The sequence below is a fragment of the Elephas maximus genome, chromosome 12 (assembly GCF_024166365.1).
Source record: "Elephas maximus indicus isolate mEleMax1 chromosome 12, mEleMax1 primary haplotype, whole genome shotgun sequence".
In the NCBI taxonomy this organism is placed as follows: domain Eukaryota; kingdom Metazoa; phylum Chordata; class Mammalia; order Proboscidea; family Elephantidae; genus Elephas; species Elephas maximus.
This window is the reverse complement of record NC_064830.1, coordinates 71,319,034-71,344,703: the sequence shown is the minus strand read 5'-3', so window position 1 is coordinate 71,344,703 and position 25,670 is coordinate 71,319,034. Positions and strand designations below refer to the sequence as shown.

The 25,670-nt window shown below is 43.3% G+C and overlaps 1 protein-coding gene across 2 annotated transcripts in view; it reads right to left on the bottom strand.

Annotated features, from left to right (window-relative positions):
- SHISA9 (shisa family member 9) overlaps positions 1-25,670 on the bottom strand; it is a 331,541-nt gene that overhangs the window by 22,699 nt on the left and 283,172 nt on the right. Inside the window, exons 3-4 of one of the 2 annotated variants that reach the window (XM_049903639.1) lie at positions 9,493-9,648; positions 412-459 (exon numbers count right to left, since the gene is read on the bottom strand). In XM_049903639.1, coding sequence (XP_049759596.1) covers positions 412-459; positions 9,493-9,648 — 204 coding nt within the window. The remainder of the gene's footprint in view (positions 1-411; positions 460-9,492; positions 9,649-25,670) is intronic. The other variant, XM_049903638.1, reaches the window with a different exon arrangement.

Sequence of the window (25,670 nt, the reverse complement as noted above, 5' to 3'; positions counted from 1 at the left end):
GGTTAATAACTCAACTCTCTTGATCTCTCCCTCAGAAGTTATGTTCTTTCTCCCACACTAATTTACCTCATGTTTTGCCATTTTGCCTTTGTGGCTTTCTGAGGAAAACATTTCCTGGATGTCTTACCTGGGATGGTTTTCCATAGTGGTGATTTCCTACAGGAAGCGAATATCAGGACATGAGGGGTAGCACATTTTTCAACAACTGGCCTGAGCACGGACAAACCACACGTCTGGCCCACATGCACACATAACACCTACATGCTGGAACTTGGACGAACTTGCACGTGCTATCAAATGGGTACACACGTGTGCACTAGGTCACACACGGACACCAGGATGTTCTGTGTCTTGAGTAACTTTAAATCTGACAACACCTAGACAGAAGAACTAGAAAAAGCCGTACAATACCTTTGGGTGACTTAAGTGTCGCCACTGCCCAGTCACCATCACAACTTCCTAAAAAACAACGATCAAGAGAAGCTGATTTGCTGGCTGGTTTCCCACATTCATGTGCCCTCACCCCCCTGCTGCTGCCCCAGCTGCAGCCTCCAAGGGGGACAGGCCTCAGGGGAACCAGGGACTAGGGAGAAGGGACCAAGTGTGCAAAAAACTCAACTAGGTGTGCACCTCTTTCTGCAAGATCTTAAAGCAGTGTCAAGGTAAAGATCAAAAGAGATCCTCTGAAAAACGCCTAGATGTTTTTAGTCACATGAACCAGAGGGAGAATTCTTAGGCAGTAATTCTGACTATAAGAAGCCCTGGACGCACAGTGGTTAAGAGCTTGGCTGCCAACCCAAACACCAGCAGTTCGAACCCACCAGCTGCACCACAGGAGAAAAGACCTGGCTATATGCTTCCATAAAGGTTACAGCCTAGGAAACCCTAAGGGGCAGTTCTACTCTGTCCTATAGGGTTGCTATAAATCAGAATTGACTCGAAGGCAATGGAAATGGGTTAAATCAGACTCTAAATTTTCAGCCCTTTAAGAAAGAACTATTTGGGTTACATGAAGTCACTTTGGCTAAAGACAACTCTCTGCTAACAAGAGGTAAGTTTTGATCCTGTTTTATTGCAGTCCCCCTCTTGAGAAGGGGCACATTATTAGCCTGAGGCAGGTGCTGCTTTAAATGCCAGGTAGTGAGTCCCATGGGGTGGGGACTGCCCAACCCAGTGCTGGGCGCATAGTATGTGTTTGGAAATTATTGTTGAATGAATGAATGAATTTCATTTTCTCCATACTGTTACTCTTTTTAAACCAGTTGCCATGGAGTCGATTCTGACTAATGGTGACCCTATGTGTGTCAGAGAAGAACTCTGCTGCCTAAGGTTTGCAATGGCTGATTTCTTGGAAGTTGATTGCCAGGCCTTTCTTTCAAGGTGCTTCTGGGTGGGCTGAAACCTCTAACCTTTCAGTTAGCAGCCAAGCCAATTAACCATTGGTACCAAACACATTGCCATCAAGTTGATTCCAACTCATGGTGACTCTGTAGGATGAGGAGAACTGCTTGATAGGGTTTCCAAGGCTGTAAATCTCTATGGAAGCAGACCGCCACATCTTTCTCCCACGGAACAGCAGGTGGGTTGAAGCTTTGGACCTTTTGGTTAGCAACTGAGCACTTTAACCACTGTGCCACCAAGGCTCCTTAACTCCATTCTACCCTTGCCTAATCCTGTCTCCACTTAGAAGCCAGAACAATTTTTGAGAATAAAAAAACAGCCACGCCAGTATCCAGCCTAGAACCCTGCAATTTCCCTCATTTCAAGGACTTGAGCAGCTGGTGGGTTTGAATTGCAGACCTTCGGTGAGCAGCTGAGCACTTAACCACTGTGTCACCAAGGCTCCTCTGTGGTAATTTCCCTAAATACTGAAGGCATCAAGCTCGTTATCTTAGAATCCCATAATGAGTAATACATTGCTTTACGGAACAGATGTGCGCCTGACGTTTTCACGATAAATCACATTCTCCAAATTGAATTCCGTGTCAAATGTATTGAATGAGCCCTAAGGGTGCCTCGTGTTACTAGCAGAACACTATGGTGACTCCTTTCGTAAAATAAAGAATGGTGAGAATGACCACTGGGCACAGCCCAGCCCCTCTTTGAAAGCCCTTCACTGTAAGACTGGGCTTTACCTAAAGTGAGACAAACCTGCCTATGTCTCTGCCCATTGGCTGGAGGCCTGACCAATCAGCATGTGCTACTAGCTATCCTTTCCTTTCTTAGGAATCTACCTTGACAAAGTCCCAGTCCTTAACATTTCTGCACAATTTCCACACATATCAGGCTGAAAGGAGAGACCCAGGGAACAGGCTGTGACAGGAGTGATTACAGAGCATAGATCCGGCCCCATTTAACGTTTCTGGTTGGCCTCCCCGGTGTGCCAAAGACACTCAAATTGCTACATTCGCCCTGCAGAGCTGAACTCTACATCCTCATCACTCACAAAGGAAGGGAAATTGGAGTGACAGAAGAAAAGTGACCAAGTTAAAATTAAGTGTGACCACCGTTCTCCACACATAAAGCTCAGTCATTGTCATCTGGAAATAGTGAGGCTGCCCCGGATCTTCCCGTGTGGGTGGACGCGAGGCTAAGGGAGTCCCTGACCCTAAGAAAGCCATCTAACACCAAAGTCAAATCCCTCAGTGTCAGCCTTAACGGCAAGGAACATGCTTTTGTCACCTCTGTCCTCAGTACCTAAGGCGGGGCTTACATCTGACAAGACAGAAGATTTTGTTTCATAAATCTATGCTAATGAGGGCACTTAATAAGAGCGCACACAGGCTACCGAATGCCGAGTTCAGACCTGGCTACTTCTGGGCGGCACTGTTGTTACTGTCGTTAGCTGCCGTCCAGTTGTCCCCACTCATGGCAACTCTATGTGCTACAGAGAAGAACTGCTCCACAGGGTTTTCTTGGCTGTAATCTTTAAGGAAGCAGGTTGCCAGGCTTTTCTTCTAGGGAGCTGCTGGGAGGGTTCAAATTGACAACCTTTGGGTTAGCAGCCGATTGCAAGCCACTTGTACCACCCAGACTCCTCATATAAATTTTTGTTGGGTGAAAAGTTAAATGCCTCTTAAAATGCATCCTAATGGGGTCTCCCAAATCTTGCTTTTGCCTAGTTATATCCGTCAGCTGCCAGAAATTGCTCTGTGGAAGAGAGCATCGTTTCATGGAAAGAACATAATAGGATTCTAAGTCAGGCTGTCTTAAGTATGACTCTTGATTTTGCTATTTACTAAAAGTGTGTTTTTGGGAAAAATAAGTTAACTACAATGAGCCTCAGTTTCCCCATCTGCAAAACACTAGGACGTCCCATCTATGCCCTAACTTTTCTTTAAGTTAAACTAGTAGTAGCCTATCTATAATGGATGGTCTAGTTGGCACCACCCATGAAGAAAATGTAAGGGTCTGGGATGACTCTTTGCTGGTCCCTAGGACAGCTGGAAGGAGCCATTTGCTGTTTGTTTGCTTGCTTATTTTATCAGCTCACCAACAGGAGTTAGTTTTCATGTCATCTGTCTTTCCCATCAAACTGGAATGAAGAATGTGGATCTAATTCTCTCTTCCTCCAAAATGAAATCTAGATAAGCACATGTTAATAAAGCTACCAGTGTACCCTGGAGATCAGAGGAAGAATATGACCAGTAAGCAGCTCCGATCTGCAGACTTTAATATACCGCAGTATTTACCAAGGGCCAGAACTCTAATGGCCCCAGTGGTTAAGAGTTCAGCTGCTAGCCAAAATGTCAGCAGTTCGAATCCACCAGCCACTCCTTGGGAACCCTATGGGAAAGTTCTACCCTGTCCTACAGGGTCACTATGGACTTGACGGCAATGAGTACAGGCCTAGATGCCAGACCGCTGTGCTAAGCACTTTACATGTGCTATACCACTGAATCTTCCCAGCAAGCTGTGAGCTGTCTATTATTATTATCCCCATTTTACAGGTAAGAAAACTAAGACTTGAGGAGGTTAAATAATTTCTGCAATTAATACATGTCTGAGCTCAGTCTCAAACATGGTCCTGATTGATCCCAGAGGTCATGCTAGATTCTGCCATCTTGCTGATCACCTCACACTCCTTGCGTGATATGATGCCCATCACATGGTGTAATTCATTAGTTTAACAAATACATATTTGGAGTGTTTACTAAGTGACCCATGCCATGCTAGGTGCTGGGGATACACTGCTGAATGGGACAGACCTAGGCCACACCTTGATGGGACATACGATTAAAAGACACCAGAATGAATGTTTAGAGGATGAATGATTGACAGAATGAATGAATGAACTGTAATTCACCCCCATCACTCCTTCTAGTAGGGAGCAATATGTGGGAAGAGAGATCATTCTGTGGTCACATGCTATGTATGACCAGATGTCACATACCCACATTCCTGAATTATAGAGAGAGGGGAGCTCTCCATAAGCACAAATGAGAGTGATTTCAGAAAACAAACCAAAATAGAATAGAAAGGAAAGCAGGTTTGGGGAGATCTGGTCTCAGAAACACCCAATGGTAACAACCATTTTTTCCTCAAAATGTTGAGCTTCCTATTTTTGCCTGGCAGTGCAAGAACAGGGCATGTTGAATGGCCCACAGGTATTCTGAACTAGAATGAGTAGAAGTGCTTAATTTTCTAGTTTTAAAATTAGAATGGTGCTTGGAGACCACATAGTTTGACTTACTCATTTTTCTCGTGAAGAAACTGAGGTCCAGAGAGCATCAGCGACTGCCTCAAAGTCACACAAGTGACTAAGGGAGAGCCCAGACTGAGACCGAGCCTCCGACCACCCACTCGATGTTCAAATATTAAAGCCGCTAAGAGGAATTTATTTCCCAGAGGTAATTCTGAATTTGGTAGTTGACCCTAGCAGCTGTCCCATCCTCCCTGGAGTCGCTGGACTAAATTTTCGAAAATTAGTCTGGTTATCAGAGGCTGTGGCGCTTTTCACAGCAAACCATTTTTAAACAACTTTTCTCCTGGGTGGTAATGATTTCATTAATGGAATGCATTTCATCATTCACACCGTGATCACATTATGCCTTAATAAAGAACCCTTCAAAGAACATTTATTATGGGATTTGCATTTCATTTGTGTGGGCAGACACCAGTTTCCTGGGCAAACCACTGGGCAGGCAGTCCCTCGGACTGCACCTCTCCTCCCTGACCCTCCACTTGCTAAAGACTGACATGACCATCTGCCACTCACATAAAGCCCATGACCTCCCACAATAGAGAGGACGGATGGAGAAGAAGGAGGGTACATCAACTATATCCAGGACCAGGAAGGTTCCCCAAGTGGGATCCTTCACGGTTTTCTAGAAGATATATGAGGTGCTGTTCCCTTGGTGATGTTGCTGGGTGCAGTCAAGTGGATTCCAACTCATAGCGACCTATGTGACAGGGCAGAACTGCCCTATTGGGTTTTCTTGGCTGCAGTCTACATGGGAGCAGGTCACCAGATCTTTCTCACGCAGAGCTGCTGGGTGGGTTTAAACCACCAACCTTTCAGTTAGCAGCCATTAACACCTAACTGTTGCACCACCAGGCTGCTTACAACCAAGCTATTCTTTGATTCTTGTCAAAGGCAAGCTCATTCATTTGTTCCATAAACATTTCAGGAGGTTCCGACTTGTGGAAGAAAGGGTTACTCGAAAAATGTCAACTGCATTTCCATACTGCAAATTTAATTCCAAATGCACTGAAGATATTTTCTATGTAAAGGAGCCCCGCATAAATCCTTGAGAGATTCAAGGAGCTCTGTTGGAATATCCATCCATTATTTATCTAAAGAGTGACGGGTGCAGAGGAGACACTGAGCTGAAGTTGAAGGAAGGTGCTGTATATTGCAGTGTGACCAATTCAAAAAGAAAAAGACATCTGGGCTGATTTTTTTATGCCAAAAGAAGAATCAAATATAACACCAGACACTATCTTTCACCTAACTGCAAGGCTCAGAATGGGAAGCGGGCCACCAAACAGTGTCTGAAGGCTTCCACAGGCACATTGGCAGATGCCCTGACTCTTGCTCTCCAAGGCAACAGCCCTCATCCATTCCTAGTAATATTTCAGTATATTTGAACATGCTCAGGATGCATATGATATGCAAACACACACAATATGGAATGGAGGGAATCTATGTCTCAGGGTAGATGAGGATTGAGTTAGGCATAGGAATTGGGCACAAAACATAGGTAACTGGTATATAAAGTCTTAGGAGGCTTTGGATTTAGAAAATCTTATGTCCATCTGCACAACCTGTGTCCTTAGTACAATAAAGTTGGCTCAAACCCCTCTGAATGGCTCTATCTGGAAATCCTGGGAGGTAGGGCAATGTGAATTCCTAAAGATAGACTTTTGTTGCAAACACTTATTAGGCACCGACAAACACTTACTAAGCACCTATTATGTGCCTGGCACTATACTAGATGCCTTACGTTTGTTTTCTGAATCTGATTTCTGTAGGTCTTGGCTATCACAAACACCATAGACACATACGTCACAGTGTCTGCACTTTGGTTCCTAACGTTAGCTGGGGATGGAGTTAGGATATTTCACACTGGAATCTCACCAGGAAGTGTCTTCCATGCCATTTCTAATGAGGGGCTTGGCAGTGGGGGAAGAAGAGGGGATGAGCAGCTGATAAGAAAAGAAAGCTCGTGGTCTGTGGGGTCTTCTGCCTGCCCAAAGTTTCCCAGGAACCAATAGCATGTGGAAAGTACTATTCTTAAAAATAGCTAAAGAGCAGAAGGACCTGCACTGATAAAATGGGATCCCACCAAAGTGAATTATTTCACTACTCAGGAATTCCTATAGTCAATTCTGCTGAAAAGGGGAGGTCTACATGCTTGAGAAGGGGAATGTTTAAAGGTTCTTGAAAGGAACACCTTTCCATGAGATCTGAGCATGCTCTGTGACAGAAATCAGGAAAGGGAAGGCTTCATCCGCGGAACTATAGTAACAGGACTGTGGGGCTGTGGAGAAGGGAGGGGACTCACATACATAGGACACATATTCTTTGCTAGGCCATAATACAGGTCATCTCGTCTTAGCCTCAGGCACCTTTGTGACCATTGCTTAAGGTCACACAGATAGGAAGTAGCAGAGCCAGGATTTGAAGCCATCTCCCTGAGAAGTAGGCTCAGAGAAGGGACAGGTTAAGTAGAAAGCCTTGTTTTAAAAACTCTCTTATGAGACTGGCAATAATAACAGGACTCAAAGGCCACAGAGAGGAGGAAAGGAGAGGAATTCTCCCTTGTGTTCAGAATGTACAGGAGTAGCCCTCATCCATTGCTGGTGGGAATGTAAAATGTAAAAAGCTGCTGAGGAAATCAGTTTGATGGTTCCTCGAAAAGCTCAACATAGAATTACAATATGATCCAGTAATCCCAATCCTAGGTATATACACAGAAGAAGTGAAGGCAGGAACGTAAACAGAAACCTGTACACCAGTGTTCATTGCTGTACTTTTCACAAGAGCCAAAAGGTAGAAACAACCAAAATGTCTATCAACAGACGAATGGATAAAACAAAATGTGGTACGTCCATACAAGAGAACATTACTCAGCCATACAAAGAAATGAAGTCCTGATGCATGCCACAACATGAAGGGGCCTTGAATACATCATGCTGGGTGAAATAAGTCGCAAAAGAACAAATACTGTATGATCTCACTTACAGGAAGTAAGCAAATATATAGAAACCCAAGATTATTATAAATCAAACCGGGGGTGAGACAGAGGGGGAAAGGCGGACTTTTTGCTCAGGGGACATCGAGGCTATGTGAATGCTGGTGGAATAATTTGGGAAAGGATAGTGATAATGGTTGTACAACATGAAGAATGGAATCAATGCCACTGAATTATATGTGTAGAAATTGCTGAAATGGAGAACGTTTTGTTGCATTTTCACCATGATAAAAAAAAATACAAAGGAGGGCAAAGGAGTGCAGAAAACAAGCAAGTGCCTAGAAGGTAAAGTTCAGAGCGAGCACTTGTCACAGGATTTGGTTTTCCTGGATGTTGAGCTGACCAAATGGTTTTCCACCAACAGCTCTCAACTCCCAGCTTCACATTAGAATCATCTAGAGGGCTCTGAAAAATGCCCATGTCTGGGCCCCATCTAAGACCAATTCAATCAAAATCTCTTGGCTGGGGCCAGGGAATCAGGATTTTTAGCTGCTCTCCCTGTGGTTCTAAGAACATGCACGCATGGCTAAGAAACACTTCCTTAGGGAAGCCTGGGATTGTTGCAGTCCATCAGGAAAAAGGAATCACTGACTTAGCTGGGGCTGCTGCTTCCATCCAAAAGAAATCTTCTGAGTAAACTTCTTAGGAGCCTGGGTCACTGCCAGGGTCACTGTCATACCCACTCATGTACAACAGGGGAAATGAAATGAAGGTGAGCCAGGGCAGCGTGTATATATGGGGGGCAATAGCAAGCGCATAGACTCCAGAGTGATGGAGTGATCAAAACAGGGTGTTCAAGTCTCAGCTTTGTAGCCTGAAGGCTGTTTGATCTGGGGCAAGTTAAATTAGCCTCTTTGAGTTTCAGCTTCCCAATCCAAAAACTGGGATAATAATTGTGCCTTCCTCTTTGGATGCTGTGAGAAAATGAGATTTCCGTATTTTTACACAAATAACATCTGTGTTGTATATTTTTTGCCAGCCACACCCTCCCCCAACCCAGGTATTTTCCTAACTGTGGTTTGCTAATTTTTTATAAAAGCAACATGTAAAAAAATTAGCATAGGCTTACTAGGTGAGGGAGGAGGGTGTCGTTGACCAAAAAAAAAAAAAAAGTATAACACATGTGTTATTTGCATAAAGGTAATGTCCTCCACTTATTTATTTATTTATTTATTTTTAAATGTCCTCCACTTGGTAAGAACTCTATTACTAGTAGCTCCAGGCTGCTCTTCCCGGTAAGTGCTTACATCCTGAAGAGCAGCAGCTGTCTGGGGTAGGAATATGCATGGTTTACTGACTTCTCAGGGGTGGGAGAGACTGTGGGTTAAAGGGTTTACCCACTAAAAGGCATGGCTTTCCTGAGACTGAGAGACCCGGGTCCTAGGCCTAGTTTCTCCCTGAGGATTCACAAGGGCAGAGAGTGGATGATGAAGAGGCTGGGATGTCACTGGGGCCAAATGAGCATCCAGATTCTCCCCAGGAAATAGCCCTCATGCATGCCCCTCACCCACCCACCCTGCCCCCACACACCAAAGACAGGACTTGAGCTGGGTCTGAGAAAGTAGCCCGGGGGCTCTGGCTGAGGGGCAGAAAGACACACAGAGAGAGACAGAGAGAGAGAAAAAGAGATGGAACAAGAAGAGAGAGAAGACAGAGACAGAGAGACAGAGAGGAGGAGGAAGAGCAGAAGAGGAAGAGACAGAGGAAGGGAGAAGGAAGAAAGAAAGAGCTCTAGAAGAAGCGGGAGAAAAGAGGAGAGAGAAAGAAAGAGGGAGATGCATCCGTGAGCCCTTACCGACTGCCTTTAAGGAGGCGTACTTGTTGAGTTCTTTGCCAGGTGGTTGCTGCTCATAGGGGTTGGAGATCTGGCCCAGGCTGGGATATGAATGCGGGTGGCCCATCTGCTGGAGCAGAGGAGAGGTGGGCACTGCGTTGTTCATCTGGGTAGTGTCTGGAAATGAAGAGACAGAGGGAGATGGTCACACCCTCAGTAGACCTTCTACCCACACTCACCATTATCACCCCCCTCAAAACTAGAACTCTCCCCACCCTTTAGGGATGAGACTTAGAGAACAGCTCAGAGTGTGCAGATACATCAGAAATAACCGAATCCATCTTGACTGGAGATCAATAAAGAATGGTGTTCTTCTGATGTCACCTCAAAAAGCAAAGGATGGGCCCAGAACGTCTCCACCTCCCCCCAAATTAACATGTTAAAGTCCTGTTATTTAGGGGTTACTGTTGTTATCAAAACAATGTAAGTATAAAAAGATGTTCAACCTTAGTAATAGTCAAGAAAATGCAAGGAAGAAAAATGAGAAGCCACCCCTTTGCCTTGCGATTGGCAAATATTAAAAGGACTGAAGGAACTAGTACTGGAAAGAAGTTTGGAGTTGGCTTCTACGGAATTCTGGTAAACGGTGTAGAACACGTGCCTCCAAATTTTTCCAACCAGGGTGAAATATTTATAAACCAGTTCTCTTAAGTCACTGGTTGAGGCTACTTCTGGGAGACATGAATTCCTCAGTGCTCCCAACCTCCCACATTTCTGGGCAGAGTGGGCTCTGGTGGCCACAAAGACCCACAGTCAATGAGATGGAAGTGCTGGCAGGTGAAACTTAGGCCAGCGTGCACTGAAATAGAAATGATTCAAATGCTACAATCACTTGCCCCTCTGGCCACTCACCCCCCTGGTTTTCTACAGAGCTTCAGCAGAAATTTCAGGAGCTCTGGTGGTGCAGTGGTTAAAGCACTTGGCTGCAGACTGAAAGGTCACCGTTTTGAACCCACCAGCTGTTCCTCGGGAGAAAGATGTGGCAGTCTGCTCCTGCAAAGATTTCAGCCTAGGAAAACCTGGCGGGGCAGTTCTAGTCTGTCCTATAGGGTTGCTATGAGTCAGAATCCATTCGATGGCAGCGGGTTTAATCAATAGAAATTTCAGGCCACAAACAGGCTTGGAAGTACATAGAGAATACCCAACAACATGAGTAAACTAACTAATGTCTTAATGGTAGGGCTTTTTTTTTTCTTCCTTTCTAGAAACACAGTCCAAACACTAGCCTGTCTAGTTAAAGAGCTCACCCCTCCTAGCCAGAGCCCTTTCTTCCAACTCTTTTATCCTCCATACCCAGACCCCACACGCCACGGTCACCTGTTTCCAAGCCTGAGGACTTCATTAAAGAAAAAGAAAAAATCTGTCGAAATGCTCCTCGCCACTTGGGACAACCTTATACAGAACATTTAACATTCCATTATGAGGCAATTGTTTTGGGATTATTTTTCCCAAATCCTGAGCTACCTCAAGGGCAGGGACAGTTACTTAATTAAAGTGGCCAGGACCGAGAGGACTGACCAAAGTAATCCCTCACCAAAGAAGAGACTGTCCCAAATTCACATTCCTGCTTTTACATTTAGAACCAGGGGAAGCAAATTTCTGGCAGTTTGAGATAGCCATTCTGTCCTAGCTTCCAGATGCTGAAAATTCAGAAATATTGAAATCCAGTCTCAGGGCAGCAATCAAGAATGATTAAACAGACATTTGCAACCGGGCTTTTTAAATGTTATTGTCATTTTACTAGACAGGTATCCGGATCAGACTTGGCAACTCAGTTGCCCTGTGATTTTTCCCACAAATAAATGTAGCTAACGGCACTGGGTTTGGTTTTTAAGGAGACAAAAGCGTAGGTGGGTGGTAAGCCCGGGATGGCATCTAAAAAAGTAGACGCATTGGGTAGTAAGTACAGAGAGTGTATGATCTGGGTTATAATCTGCTACTCCCGCTTTTGCCAGCTTGAGAAGAAGAATACACACATGCATATGCACACACATACACGCACACACACACACATATAATTTTTTGCTGTTATGACCACAGAGAAATCCATGGGACCAACAATATCTTGCTTACAACAGGATGGTTTCTCTTCTTTACACAGCCCAGCCCTAGAGATATCTTACCCACCTCCATAGTAAGGTACTCCTTAAAGAAAAAAGTTGTCTCGAGTCGATTCCAACTCATGGCAACCCCATGTGTGCCAGAGTAGAACTGCACCATAGGGTTTTCCATGGCTGTGATCTTTTGGAAGTAAATCACCAGGCTTTTCTTCCGAGATGCCTCTGGGTGGATTCAAACTGCCAACCTTTTGGTTAGTAGTCAAGCACTAAACCTCAATGCCAAAAGAAAACTTTCCCTACCTTGTTATAATTTTGTACCTTATTATGACCCTTAAGGAACCCTGGTGGCACAGTATGGTTAAGTGCTTGGCTGCTAACCAAAAGGTCAGTGGTTCGAACCTACTAGCCTCTCTGTGGGAGAAAGATGTGGCAGTCTGCTCCTATAAAGATTTACAGCCTTGGAAACCCTACAGGGCAGTTCTTCTCTGTCCTACGCCCTATGAACTGGAATTGACTGGATGGCAGTGCGTTTCTGATGATCCTTAGAAATAACAAATGAGGACTTGCTGCATGACATCTCTTTGCTCTCCTTACCAAGACCATAAAGGAGCCTCATATACTTGAGAGCCATTTTCAAAGAGAGTTAAACTGCAATTACTCTAATTAGAAGCACCTGTTAGACTGACACCACGGTAACCACCACGTGAGTGCAGTCATTATGTGGAGTCTCTTAATCACTAGATAGAAAAATAAAATGAATGCAATTGAGACAGGGTCAGTTAAGGTAAAAATGTTCTGTTAGAAACACCGAGAGGATATTCTAAGCCTCTCAGTACAGAAAAGACAAGTAACAGCTATCAGAAACTAAACCAGTTTGGTTCCTTCTGGAGGAAAGACAAAATGAGTAATTCCTTTAAGGTGTATCATAAGGAAGAGCAGCAGAGAAAAGCACTAGATGGTCAAATAGTGTTTTGTGGACCATATATTACGTGCCAAGTACTTGGTAAAGGACTTCGTGTGTAGTATTGAAGCCACCACGGAGGTTTCCCCGATCTGCCACAGTTCCACTCTCTTGCAGCCTGCCAAGCCATGGTTCCAAACTTCAGCTTGACCCAAAGGTGCTGTGGCCCTAATCACAGTTTGAATTTGGCACCAGAATCCTGCACATGCATGAACCAGGAGCCCTGGTAGAGCAGTGGCTGAGATCTATGGTTGTTAACCAAAAGCTCGGCAGTTCAATTTTACCAGCTGCTCCTTAGAAACCCTATGGGGCAGTTCTACTCTGTCCTATAGGGTCACTAGGAGCCAGAATCAACTTGACGGAAATAGGTTTGGTATATATATATAGTCATGTGTGCTTAACGTCCACAATATGTTCTGTGAAATAGTACGTTATGGATACCTTTTGTTTCTCTTCCAAACTGATATTTCTCCTTTGCCTCTTGCTACTGCTATCACTAGCACTGGTTTTGCTACATTTGGGAGCCATGATGCACTTCATGGTAATATTTTCGAAAGAAAATTAAACAGAGAGATAACGCTACAACACTCAAGAGATGTGCAATACATGAGACTGGATACTGCTGCCTATGAGTTGAAGCATATACTGTTATATGGTAAACTTTTTATTTGTAAGTAGGGAAGTTCACATTAAAATAACAATAGAAAGTACAGTACATAACATAAGCATTTATTATGACTATCAAGACATACCTGTTGTTTTTATATGTTCTGTACCATTATACACCTGACAGGGCAATCACTTTTTATAAAAGAAACATGAGACACATGTTGCACATGGGAAGCTGTTGGTTTTGCTACATCTGGTTATGTCCCCTACTGCTCCTTCTCCAGCTGGAATTTCTGAATTCTTTTATAACCTCACAAGGCCACGGAGGTATATGCAGTTGGATGTTGCCCAAATGGATGTTATGTGGTGCATGACTGTACGTACACACACACACACAACACAGCTGTTGCTTGCTCCCATCTAGTAGGCTGTAACTAATGGCAACCTTATGTTTAACAGAACGAAATGTTGACCGCTCCTGTGCCATCGTCACAACAGTCCACTGTTGGAGCTATTGCATCAACCCATCTTACTGAGGGTTTCCCTCATTTTCCCTGACCCTCTATCAAACATGACATCCTTTTCTAATGACTGGACTCTATGTATAAATGTATATCTTATATATATATAAAGTAAGCGTTTTTACATGGTTTAGATTTATAGAAAAAACTGCAAAGATACTATAGAGAGCTCTTATGTACCCCACATTCCATGTTCCCTATACTTATACTACTATAGTACTTTACTTATATTTAATGGAACAATATTGATACATAATTGAAGTCCATACTTTATTCATATTTTCCTCATTTTTACACAATGTTCTTTTTCTGTCCCAGGAGATCTCATCCAGCTATCACACTGCATTTAGTTTTCATGTCTCCTTAGGCTCCTCTTGGCTGAGACAGTTTTTCAGACTTTTTGCTGACTGACAATGTTGAGGAGGACTGGTCAGGAAATGTCTTGCAATTGCAATTTGTCTGACATTCTTCTCATGACAGACTGGAGTTATGGGTCGTGCCATTCTCATGACATCATCTCAAGGGTTCATGCTCTCAACATGACTTCTCACTGTTGATACTGACCTTGGTCACCTGGCTGAGGTAGTGTCTGTCAGGTTTCTCCACTCTGAAGTTACTCAGTTTTCCCTCTTTCCATGTTGTATTCTTAGAAGGAAGTCATTATGTGTGGCCCACACTTAAGGAATAGGGAATTATGTTCCACTTCTTTGAGTGCAGAGTATATACATAAATTATTTGAAGTTTTTCTGCACAGGAGATCTGTCTCTGTTCCTCTGTCTGTCTATCCAATCATTTATTTATATCACATTGGGCACATTTTATACTTCAGGTTATAATCCAATACTACTGTCTTTTGTTTCTCAAAGTGTTTCAACTTTGGCCATTGGGAGCTTTTTCAGTTGGCTCCTGTGTTCCTTTAACATACCTCGACATACCTTGATCTTTTTTTTTTTTTTTTTTCCCTTCTTTGAGCTCTTCTTGCTGACACTGTAAGATATTCCAGACTCATCTGGTATATTTTTCTCCCCAGCTCTAGAATCAGCCATTTCTTCAAGGAACCCTGGTTCCTTTTATTGGAGAACAGTATTAGAAACCAAAAGCTGTTTGCTGGGTGTCCTTGTTGCTTCTAGGTCCTCTCAGCAGTCAGAGCAAGGAAATATATGTGTGTGTACCTACCCATATATCTACAAATACTTCCATGTATGACCATATGTATATATATTAAACTAAACGTGAATTCCTACTGATGTCTCCAACTCTAGTCCATTTGCACAGGGATCATTCTAGCCTCCTCCCCTTGCTTATCCATAACCTCCCACACCAACAATAAGAACCCTGGCTCCAACTATCCACCATCCATTTACATGAATGTTAATTCCAATATACACGTATAACAGTCAGAACTGTTAACCCACATCTTGTGGGAAACAACTTTATCAACCAGACTACAGTGATTAGGGACAATGTATTTTTCCAATTATTAATGAGTTTTCACTTTTGTCTTCCTGAGTACATGATCTTCACCCTGGATGGCCCAGGGTATCCATATGCCTGTATAAACCTGTTGCTGTCGAGTTGATTCCGAGTCATAGTGACCGTATAAGACAGAGTAGAACTGCCCCATAGAGCGTCCAAGGAACGGCTGGTAGATTCGAACTGCCGGCCTTATGGTTAGCAGCTGAATGCTTAACCACTGTACCACCAGGGCTCCATAGGGCCTGGAAATCAGTATTTATTACAGAAGAAACAGACAAAAGATGATGATGATGCTGATGATAATTATGAAGAAGGTGAAGACATACTTATGTTCATAATAAACACTTGCAGAGGGGTTATTAGGGGCTGGGCACTATTCCATACACTAACTAATCTAATCATCCCAAGAGTCCAAGAGTCCCTATGAGATACTATTATTAATTCCATTTTGTAAGTGAGGAAACCAAGGCACAGAGAAGTTTTGTAACTTGCCCAAAGTTATACTGCAGAACCAGACGTTGAAGCTTTCAGTCCCACTCTAGAATCTGTACTCTTAAGCACTTTCTTAACACCTCTGGCCAAGTTAATATTCAAATGTCTGGCATTCAAAAAACGATTCTGCAGCCAGACAATAATGAACTTTCAAGTCACGCTATTGCCTGTGGAAGGGTTTTGTTTCATTTCTAAATTCTTCTATCTCTACTCTTTGGCCTGTTAAGGACCATACTGGGTTGCCAAGACCACCGAGTTTTTAGCAATGGTGGACCAGATAGGAAAAGGGATGGGAACCATGACTCCAGGTTCTGGGAGACTGTGGGAAGGAAAAGTAGAGAGAGATGGAGAAGGCTAAGATTATATCACCCAATTTGCCTCTTGGGACTTTAGACCCAGGTTGGGGGAAGAATGTTGGTGGAGTTGAAGGAAGTGCTGGGGGCAGGGATCTCTTGCCTTGCTTTCCAGTTTGGGAGATGCTCACGGTGAAGAAGCTGTGGGCCCTCATGAGACACCTGAGCCAGTTACAAAATGGAATGGCATAATCTGACCAAAAGATTGCCTAGTTGGCACTCCCCAGTGATCTCCAGATCCCAGACAGCATGAGAGCAGGGGTCCTGTCACATAGCCTGCCACTGTGCGGCAAGGGGGATCCACACAGAGGTGTGGAATAAATTTCCTTTTGCTTTACACATGTATACAGTAAGGTCACACAGAAAAGCATATTAACCATGTTAAAAAAAAATTACCCCCATTTCAATACGATACTACAATCCCATTTGACATGTAAGGAAACCAAAGATCATAGAGGTTGAGTGGCTTGCCCAGAGTCACACAGCATGTTGGTACCAGTACTAAGATTTGATCCTGGGTTTATCTGATGCCAAGACTAGTATCCACAAAACTAGGTTGCCCCTAGGATGGACCAAGAAGAAGAAACTGGAGGCCAGGCAGGAGCATACTTTATGGAGACAGATGGCTCTACCTTGAGTACCTTCTTGCTTCCTGTAAAATATCCCACCCACATGAGGAAACCACAGGACGCATCTATGCTTTTTTTCCCCCTCTTATCTTTTTTTTTTTTTTTATCTTTTATACGTTTCTGTTACATCCAGAAAACAAGCAGGCCTCCCCCATCCTGAGAATCCCTTTACTTCCTGTGGAACCCACTTGTTCTCTGACCTGTGCAAGTTGGGTCATCCATCCATCCCTCCTCACATATTTGAGCACCTACTGTATGCCAGGCATTATGCTTAGCTTGCAAGTCCAAGTACTTATACCACTTACTAACTGGAGTAATTCATAAAATATTTCCGCAGCCCTTTCAACACTCCAGAGAGACCATGTACTTCTGTCTGGTCCATGAGGCCACACTGGTCCTGCCTATGGTCCTCCCTCATCCCCACTCTTCCCAATGGTCCATGAGGCCACACTGGTCCTGCCTATGGTCCTCCCTCATCCCCACTCTTTCCAACACGCTCTTTGTGCCCCATGATACAATCTCAACAGTCTCTCTCCACGGACAACACCACCCAGGATAACATAATGAAATAAGAATGGGGCTCTGAGTCAGTTCTGGATTCAAATCTTCCCATTTGCCAACAGCATCTCTGTGTGTGTTTTAAGGGGTTGTCATGAGTTGGAATCAACTAGACAGCAATTAACAACATGGAGACTTTCTGAGTATCAGTCTTCTCAGCTCTAAAATAGGCACCATGATAGCCCTGTGATGAGCTTCCTGTGAGGTTTAAAGATAACATGTATACCATGCTTTATCTTCTCCCCTGAAATGTGAGCATTTGATATTTGGTAGCTAAAGTTTTCTTATCTCCAACTGTCCAGGACACCACGTCAGAATGATGAGGTGACCGTGAAAGGAAGAAGGTGTTGGTTTCCATAAGATGCTCTCTGGGTTTAGAATTCTTGAGCATATTCCAGATTATTCCATTATCTCAAAAACTGGACCAATGAGAGGAAATGGGCAGAAGATGGCCCTGCAGGAGCCAACTGCACCGGTAATTCTCCTAACAAAAAGAGAACAGACTCTTAGAAATCATGAAAGAGCTTCAGCTTTTAGCTCTATTTTCCATTCTACTCCTTCCCTAGCCTTTACACCCAGCATCCTTTTTAAGGGAGAACCTGAAAATTATAGTTTAAAAAACCATGTAGATACTTCTCTGGCCATGAGCAAAAAAAAAAAAAAAATCCTGTCCAACTCAAAATTACGCTGAAATTACATGCGAAAAATATTGAATTGGCAAATGTTGTGTTATGTATATTTTTACAATAAAAGAGAAAGAAAAAAAAAATTACCCGGAATTTGTCAAAGCAGGCTAGGATCCCACCAGAAAACGCTGGTGTAGAAAGAGAATTAAATTAAATCCATGTTACTGAATCTTGGAGGCAGAGGGACCAGTGGGGATTTGCAGTGGAAGAAAAAAAAAAAAAAAACACAGACATAATGCTAAAACCCTTGGCAAATGAGGCATTTGTATTACCCCAGGGTGTACATCTTTAAGCATGAAAACATTTTTTTTTTTTTAATTTTGACCATTTAGGAGGGGAATATTTTAACACTGGAGTTGTTAAACAAATATTTACTTAATGCTCCCTTTCAACCAGTGTTTTATGCTGGCTCTGGGGAACAGAGATTCATTTCAAAGTCTCATGTTGTGTTCCAAGAAGGTTACAGCCTAGGACAGGAGGTCGACCAGCAACAAAACAGGTGAGATGGAAGATGGCTACAATAAGTGTGGCTCATGCTATGATACATTAAAACAGGGTCCTGCAGAAGCACACGAGAGGCACCTGATGCTGTTTTAGAAAGCAGGGGGACCTACATTTTGAGAGAGAGAATTAAAAGAGAGGACCAAGAAGAGCAGGACGTTTTTAACTTGAAGTAGCATCATGTATACATTCAAGGACATACAATTCCTGGTATCACTTCTGGAAAAAGCACATCTTTAAGGTGGTTTAACTCACTACCCTACCACCCATCTGTCAATTTGTCATACTGTGGTAGCCTGCATGTTGCTGCGATGCTGGAAGCTATGCCACTGGTATTTCAAATACCAGTAGGGTCACCCATGGTGGACAGATTTCAGTGGAGCTTCCAGACTACAAAGAAAGGCCTGCTGGTCTACTCCGGAAAATGAGTCAATGAAAACCTATAGATCACAATAGAACATTGTCCAATACAGTGCTGGAAGATGAGCCCCCTAGGTCGGAAGGCACCCAAAATACACAATGGCAATGGTCATGAGCATAACAATGATTGCGAAGATGGCACAGGACCGGGCCATGTGCGTTTGGTTCTACATAGGGTCCCATGAGTCTCCGGCAAGTAACAGCAACTCACTATTGATGGCTCAGCACCATGGCTATAAATGCCACAGGCTGTTTCATGCCCACAGCAGCCATCTCCCCAGAAGTCAACTTCATGAGGTATAACAGTGGACACTTGCCTGTTGATTCAATGGCCTCAGAGTGCTGTGGATGTTCAATTTCTCTTCCTTCTTCTCTTCTTTCCCACCTGCTTCCTCCTCCAACTCCTTTTATTTTGTAGCTGTGCTTTCTCCTCCATGATTGCTCATGGTTGCTGCTTTATCAACCTCGTGGTGAGTAGGAGACAGCTCTCTTGGCTTTCTTCATTACTAGTCCTTATGTGTTATGGGCTTAGAAACCAGATACCCAAGCTTGTTAAAATAAATTGTAAAATAACAATTAACCATATATAAGAATATTATTTTCATCTGCAAATTGCTCTCCTTTTATCTCTTTTCCAAGGTAACTCTAAATCCTCTTACAGGTCTCAGCTTACATATCACATCCTCCAAGAAACTTCCCTAAGCCCCATCCCATCATTGAATGGTCCTGTAGGTCCCTACACTTCATTTCTTGTACTCACAGCAATACTTTTATTCATTTTTCAATGACTGTTTTCCACACACCTCCTTGAGACAGAGAATATGTTCATCTCCTTCACTACTCCATTTCCAGGGCCTACCCTATTTCCTAAAGAGCCCTGGTGGCACAACAGTTAACCCTTTGGTGATGCAGTTATCTTCTGCTTTAAATTTTTTGTTGATACCATGTGTTTTCTTAATGGAAGCATGCTGAATCATTGAATGTATCTGAATTTTTGGTAGGTAATGTGGATTAATGTGGATTTTTTTTTCTTTCCCCTCCCACAAACCTACCCTAAGTGTTTAGTAGTACATATAAAGTACCAATAATTATACCTCAGGGTGCTCACTGGATGTGTAACTGTAGAAACAGCTTGGGGGTGATGTCTGACCTCTTCTAACTTCACAATTGGGAAAGAGAACCAAGATTAACAGCCCAAGGCTGATTCGTATGAGGTGGAGGTCAAACACGCCTCTTCTCTCAGCCATCTCTACCAATTCTGACAGCAACTATGTCCCTCCGTAGCACTCTCTACGTCTCTGCTGGGTTCGATAATTAATTGCAGGGGCGACACTGAATTCACAGACCATAGTCACAATTATAAGGTTTATTAGGGAAGTAACAGTTACAATTCAGGCTCAAGAACACTCAGGACACAGATCTTCCGTCAGGGTAGCTTCTCCCCAGCTGTGCTCGCAGGCACGCCTCTCCCTGGCCCTCAGTCTCTGCCCAAATGTACTCTGCTTTCTCTCTCCAGGGACTGGGAAGCCCACCGCACCATCTCCTGCTGCTAGGTCTCTGCTGCTGGGTCTCTCCTTCCTTGGTGGTGGCGAACTCCACCCTTCTTCTCTGGCCACAATTACCCTATCACACAATCACCTGGGTGGGAGTTACAAGACCATGGCTACAAAGGTCACACACAAAAGTAATTAATTGCACCACAGGAATAAATAAAAATTTTCAAAAATTCTATTTTTCCTACCAAAAATTCAGACACCTCACACAACAGTAACTTGCCGCACACACCCATTTCTTTGGTTTCAAAGTCATAAAGGCCCCTGCCCTGCTGCAACATACGCTGTCAGCAGGGCAGCAGCTTCCCAATAAACCCCAAAGGCTGAAAAAGTTCCTATGTACTGCTGGGCACAAAAGGGTTAAGTGCTCGGCTGCTAACCAAAAGGCTGGTGGTTTGAACCCACCCAACAGCTCTGTGGAAGACCTGGCAATCTGCTCCCATAAAAGATTACAGCCTAGAAAACCCTATGAGGCAGTTCTACTTCGTCACATGGGGTCACTACGAGTCAGAATCGACTCGATAGCACCTAACAAAAACAACAGCCTACCTTCTGGCATGCAGCCGAGTAACAAGATGGGAAAGGAGGGGGAACCAAAGAACATTTTCAGGTTCCTTCTACGTGACAGGCTGCATACAAGGTGCTTCACCTAGAAGTCAGACATTTCTGAGAAAAATGCACGGACGTTAATGCATGGATCTAGCAACAGCCATTTTGGTTGCTCTGAAATTTGTTTTTCTTTTTGAAGTGTGTGAGCAGTGGGTGTTTTGTTTATAGACCATTTAATGCCTGGGACAGCAAATGACAAACAACAACAACAAAAAAGCAAAGCAATACAACAAATGAGAAAACCAGGCTCTGCTTAACCAAAAACAAGGATCCTGTACTGTGTGGGTTTTCTTCAGGTAATAACACAGCGTACTTAGCTCGTGAAGGGAAGATGAAATGTGTTCTACACCAAGTCTAGTAACTCTAACCCACAAGAGTTGCTTCTGTTGGCTGCCATCAAGTCAGCCCTCAACTCATGCACAACAGAATGAAACACTGCCAAGTCCTGCACCATCCCCACGATCAGTTGTAGATCAGACTGTTGAGATCCATAGGGTTTTCACTGCCTGAATTTCAAAAGCAGATCACCAGGCCATTCTTCCTTGTCCAGCTTAGATAGGAAGCTCTGCTGAAACCTTTTCAGCACCAGAGCAACACGTGAGCATCCGCTGACAGACAGGTAGTGGCTATACATGAAGTGCACTGGCTGGGAATCGAACCCATGTCCCCTGCAAGGAAGGCGACAATTCCACCACTGCACCACCAACACCTCATTCTTTTCTCGATACCAACTACAGGCAGTCCTTGGATTACCAACAAGTGCCATTCCTGAATTTAAGTCAAATTTGTACATAAGTCAGAACGGTTAGGTACAGTTCATAACTAACTCAGTCAGTCAAATTTTTATTAGTCAAATGTCTCAGTGTACAGTTACAGCATACCTTTCCATGCATAAAAAACATTAAAGAAATACTAAAACATCTTTAACATAATAATACACTAATAACGTTCTGTTGCGAGTCACAAAATACTGCCCATTTGTTACTATGAACCATTGTATGTAGTTTGAATTTTAACCCCTTTAAGGGGGTTGGTTGTAACTACAGGTTGTATGTAAGTCAGACATTGGTAACCCAGGGACTGCCTCCTGTTATCCACACAAGCTTCAGGATAGGATATACTCTGAAAACACATGCCTTAGTGACTGGCATGTGTTGTAAGTGCTTAGTAATGTAAGATGCTGTCCCCTTTTCCATATAATATTTCCATTTTTTTTCTTTTAATTAAGCTCCAATAAAAATAACCAGACATTTCTTGCTCTGAAAAATGCTGGATGTGATGAATACTGAGTAAGTCAAACTCCTTCTAATTAGAGTTGAACAAATTCATTCATTGACAAGTCCACTTATCAAATAACTCCCACGGGCCAAGCCTAGGCCAGGCATCGTTCTAGGTATTGGGGACAGAGAAACAGATGAGATACGCTCCTGCCTTTGAGAAGCTCACAGTCCAATGGGGGAAACAGACAAGTGAACAGCTTCCTTATGACACACGTAATACTAGAAGTAGGTATGAAGATTTGAGGCAACTTCTGTTTCAAGATGAGGTATACCTGATGGTAATCCCTCCTTTACCAGCTACTTAAGGATGATTATCAATATGTAAAAAATAAACTTAAAACACATAAATCAAATCACAAAGATACCACTACACACCTATGTCGTTGTTAGGTGTTGTTAAAGGCAATTTCAACTCATCGCAACCCCGAGTGACAGAGCAGAATTGTTCCGTAGGGTTTTCTAGGTTGTAATCTTTACGGGGAGCGCTGGTGGCGCAACGGTTAAGAGCTATCGCTGCTAACCAAAGCGTCGGCAGTTTGAATCCACCAGCTACTCCTTGGAAGCCCTACAGGGCAGTTCTACTCTGTCCTACTATGAGTTGGAATTGATTCAACAGCAACAGGTTAATCTTTATGGAATCAGGTCTTTTACCTTCGTAGCTGCTGGGGACGGTTCAAACCACCAAATTCTCAGTTAGCAGCCAAGTGCTTCACCACTGCACCACCAGGGCTCCTACATACTAAAAAAAATACTATATACCAAAAAACCAAACCCAATGCCATGGAGTCGATTCCGACTCATAGCAACCGTATAAGACAGAGTAGAACTGCCCCATAGGGTTTCCAAGGCTGTAAACCTTTACAGGAGCAGGCTGCCACATCTTTCTCCTGTGGGATGGCTGGTGGGTTTGAATCACCAACCTTTTGGTTGGCAGCTGTGTGCTTTAACCACTGTGTTACCAGGGATGCTCCCCTATATACCTATAAGCACGAACAAACAAAAGCCTGACAATGTCACGTAAGAATGCAGAGCAATAAAACACTCATCCACTGCTATAGAAACGTGAAATGGTAGAGCCCCTGTGGAAAATAATTAGCAGTTTCTTATAAAGTTAAACATATACTTACAATATGACCTTGCAATCCCACCCTAGGTATTTAATCCAGACAAAACAATATGGATTCATCTTCATGGGAATCAAGTACTGAAAATGTAAATGTCTTAAAAGGAGTTCAATTCATGGAACAAATATGTCAGGCACATTGGAAATGTCTAGACCTAATGGTCCCTTAAGGAGCCCTGTTAGCATAACGGTTAAGTGCTTGGCTGCTAACTGAAAGGCTGATCGTTCAAACACACCAAGCTACTCTGAAGGAGAAAAGACCTAACAATCTGCTCCCGTAAAGATCACAGTCTAGAAAACCCTATAGGGTGCTTCTACTCTGTTACGTGGGGTTGCTCACTATGAGTCTAAAATGACCCGATTACACTCAACAACAACAATAGTTCCTGGGAGCAGAAAGTCCTAGGTTCCTGGAGCAATCTAAATTAAGAATTCACGTTAAGCAGAGACATTTGTTTCACAGACTCTTAGGAGAATTTCCTAACCATCTGAAGTTTCTCTCATGTTGTAAAGTCCCCAATGTCCTGGGCCAAGATCAACCCAAAGAAGGAGACTTAAAAACATTTCAAGTGTTGTCCCACCAATTCCATCTTGTTCCAACACGATGCCTTAATGCCCATGTCTTTCTGCCTGAGAATTTGGGGCTCTGATCTTCCCTTTTTGTGTTAACAAGACTCTGACCTGTTCTCATTCAATAGCCTTAGCTCATTCTTCAGGGTTCCTAAAACTCATTGCTCTCAAGTCCATTCCAACTCAGGTCCTTAGGTAACGCAAATGGTTTGCACTAGTCTCCTAATCTAAACTTGGTGGTCTGAACACCCCCATCAGCGTTTCCATGGATGAAAGGCCTGGTGATCTGCTTCCATAAAGATCACACCCAAGAAAACTCTACAGACCAATTATAGTTTGTAACACATAGGGTCACCATGAGTCAGGATTGACTCAACCACAACTACCAACAACAACATCTGATCCTTTACTTTTCCATCAGGCCACAGATTCTTAGATTGTCACACCGAACTTCAGAAATACTAACTTGTAGGGTAGATAAGGGAGGAGACACCTTCATCTGTCCCAGTCCTAATGTCAATCCCAGAGGACCATCACTAGGGTCAAGGCCGTGAGCACGCTTATTTAACGGAGGTTTCTCTGTCAATTACGTGAAAACGTAACCCCAAGAGTATCAGCCACGGACACCCTTATAGCTAAATAATGAAGTTACTCCTGAGGTTCACCCTTCAGCTAAATATTAGACAGGCCCATAAAACAAAACAAAACTAAATGGGCACACCAACCAAGGGTAAGGACAAGAAGGCAGGAGAAGACAGGAAAGCTGGTAATGGGGAAACTAAGGTCAAGAAGGGGAGAATGTTGACACGCTGTGGGACTAGCAATCAATGTCACAAAACAATATGTGTATTGTTTAATGAAAAACTAGTTTGTTCTGTAAACCTTCATCTAAAGTACAATAAAAAAAAATTACTTGAAAATGCAAGGCGAAATGTGGACTCTGTAGTCCATCTGCCTGCTGGGTTCAAATACTGGCTCTGTCTTTTAGTAGCATGTGACTTTGGAAAACATCCTTGACCTCGCTAATTCTCTGTCTTCTCAGCTGTAAAATAGTAACAGTCATATTATCTACCTTGCAATACTGTTGTGCCACCACCTGTCTGTTAGTTTGTTGTACTGTGGTGGCTGGTGTGCTGCTATGATGCTGGAAGTTATGCCACCAATATTTCAAAAACCAGCAGGGCCAGCCATGGTGGACAGGTTTCAGCGGAGCTTCTAGACTTTAGACTAGGAAGAAAGGCAAGCTATCTTTGCCTAAAATTAGCCAATGAAAATCCTATGGATCACAACAGAATACTGTCCAATAGGGTGCTGAAAGATGAGATCCCTAGGCTGGAAATCACTCATAATACACGGCGGCCATAACCATGGACTCAAGCATACCAAAGATGGTGAAGAAGGGGCAAGACCAAGCACCATTTTATTCTGTTGTATGTGGAGTTGTCATCAATTGGAGCCAACTTGACTGCAACTAACAACAACAATGTTTTTGGGAGGAGAAAATAAGACAAAACACATAAAGATACTTGCCCTTGGCACAGAGTAAGCACTCAGTAGATATTTAGGGAGCTGTAGATATTATTATGGAAATATATGGCTACTCAAAGCCTTAAGTGTCAGCAACAGGGATAGAAAGAAGTTTGCCTCAATTCTCAAACTATCTTACATTTAATATCAAGCCTTTCTAGAATTCCTAGTATTACAACTGAATAGGGAAGCAAAAAGAAACCAGCCAGTC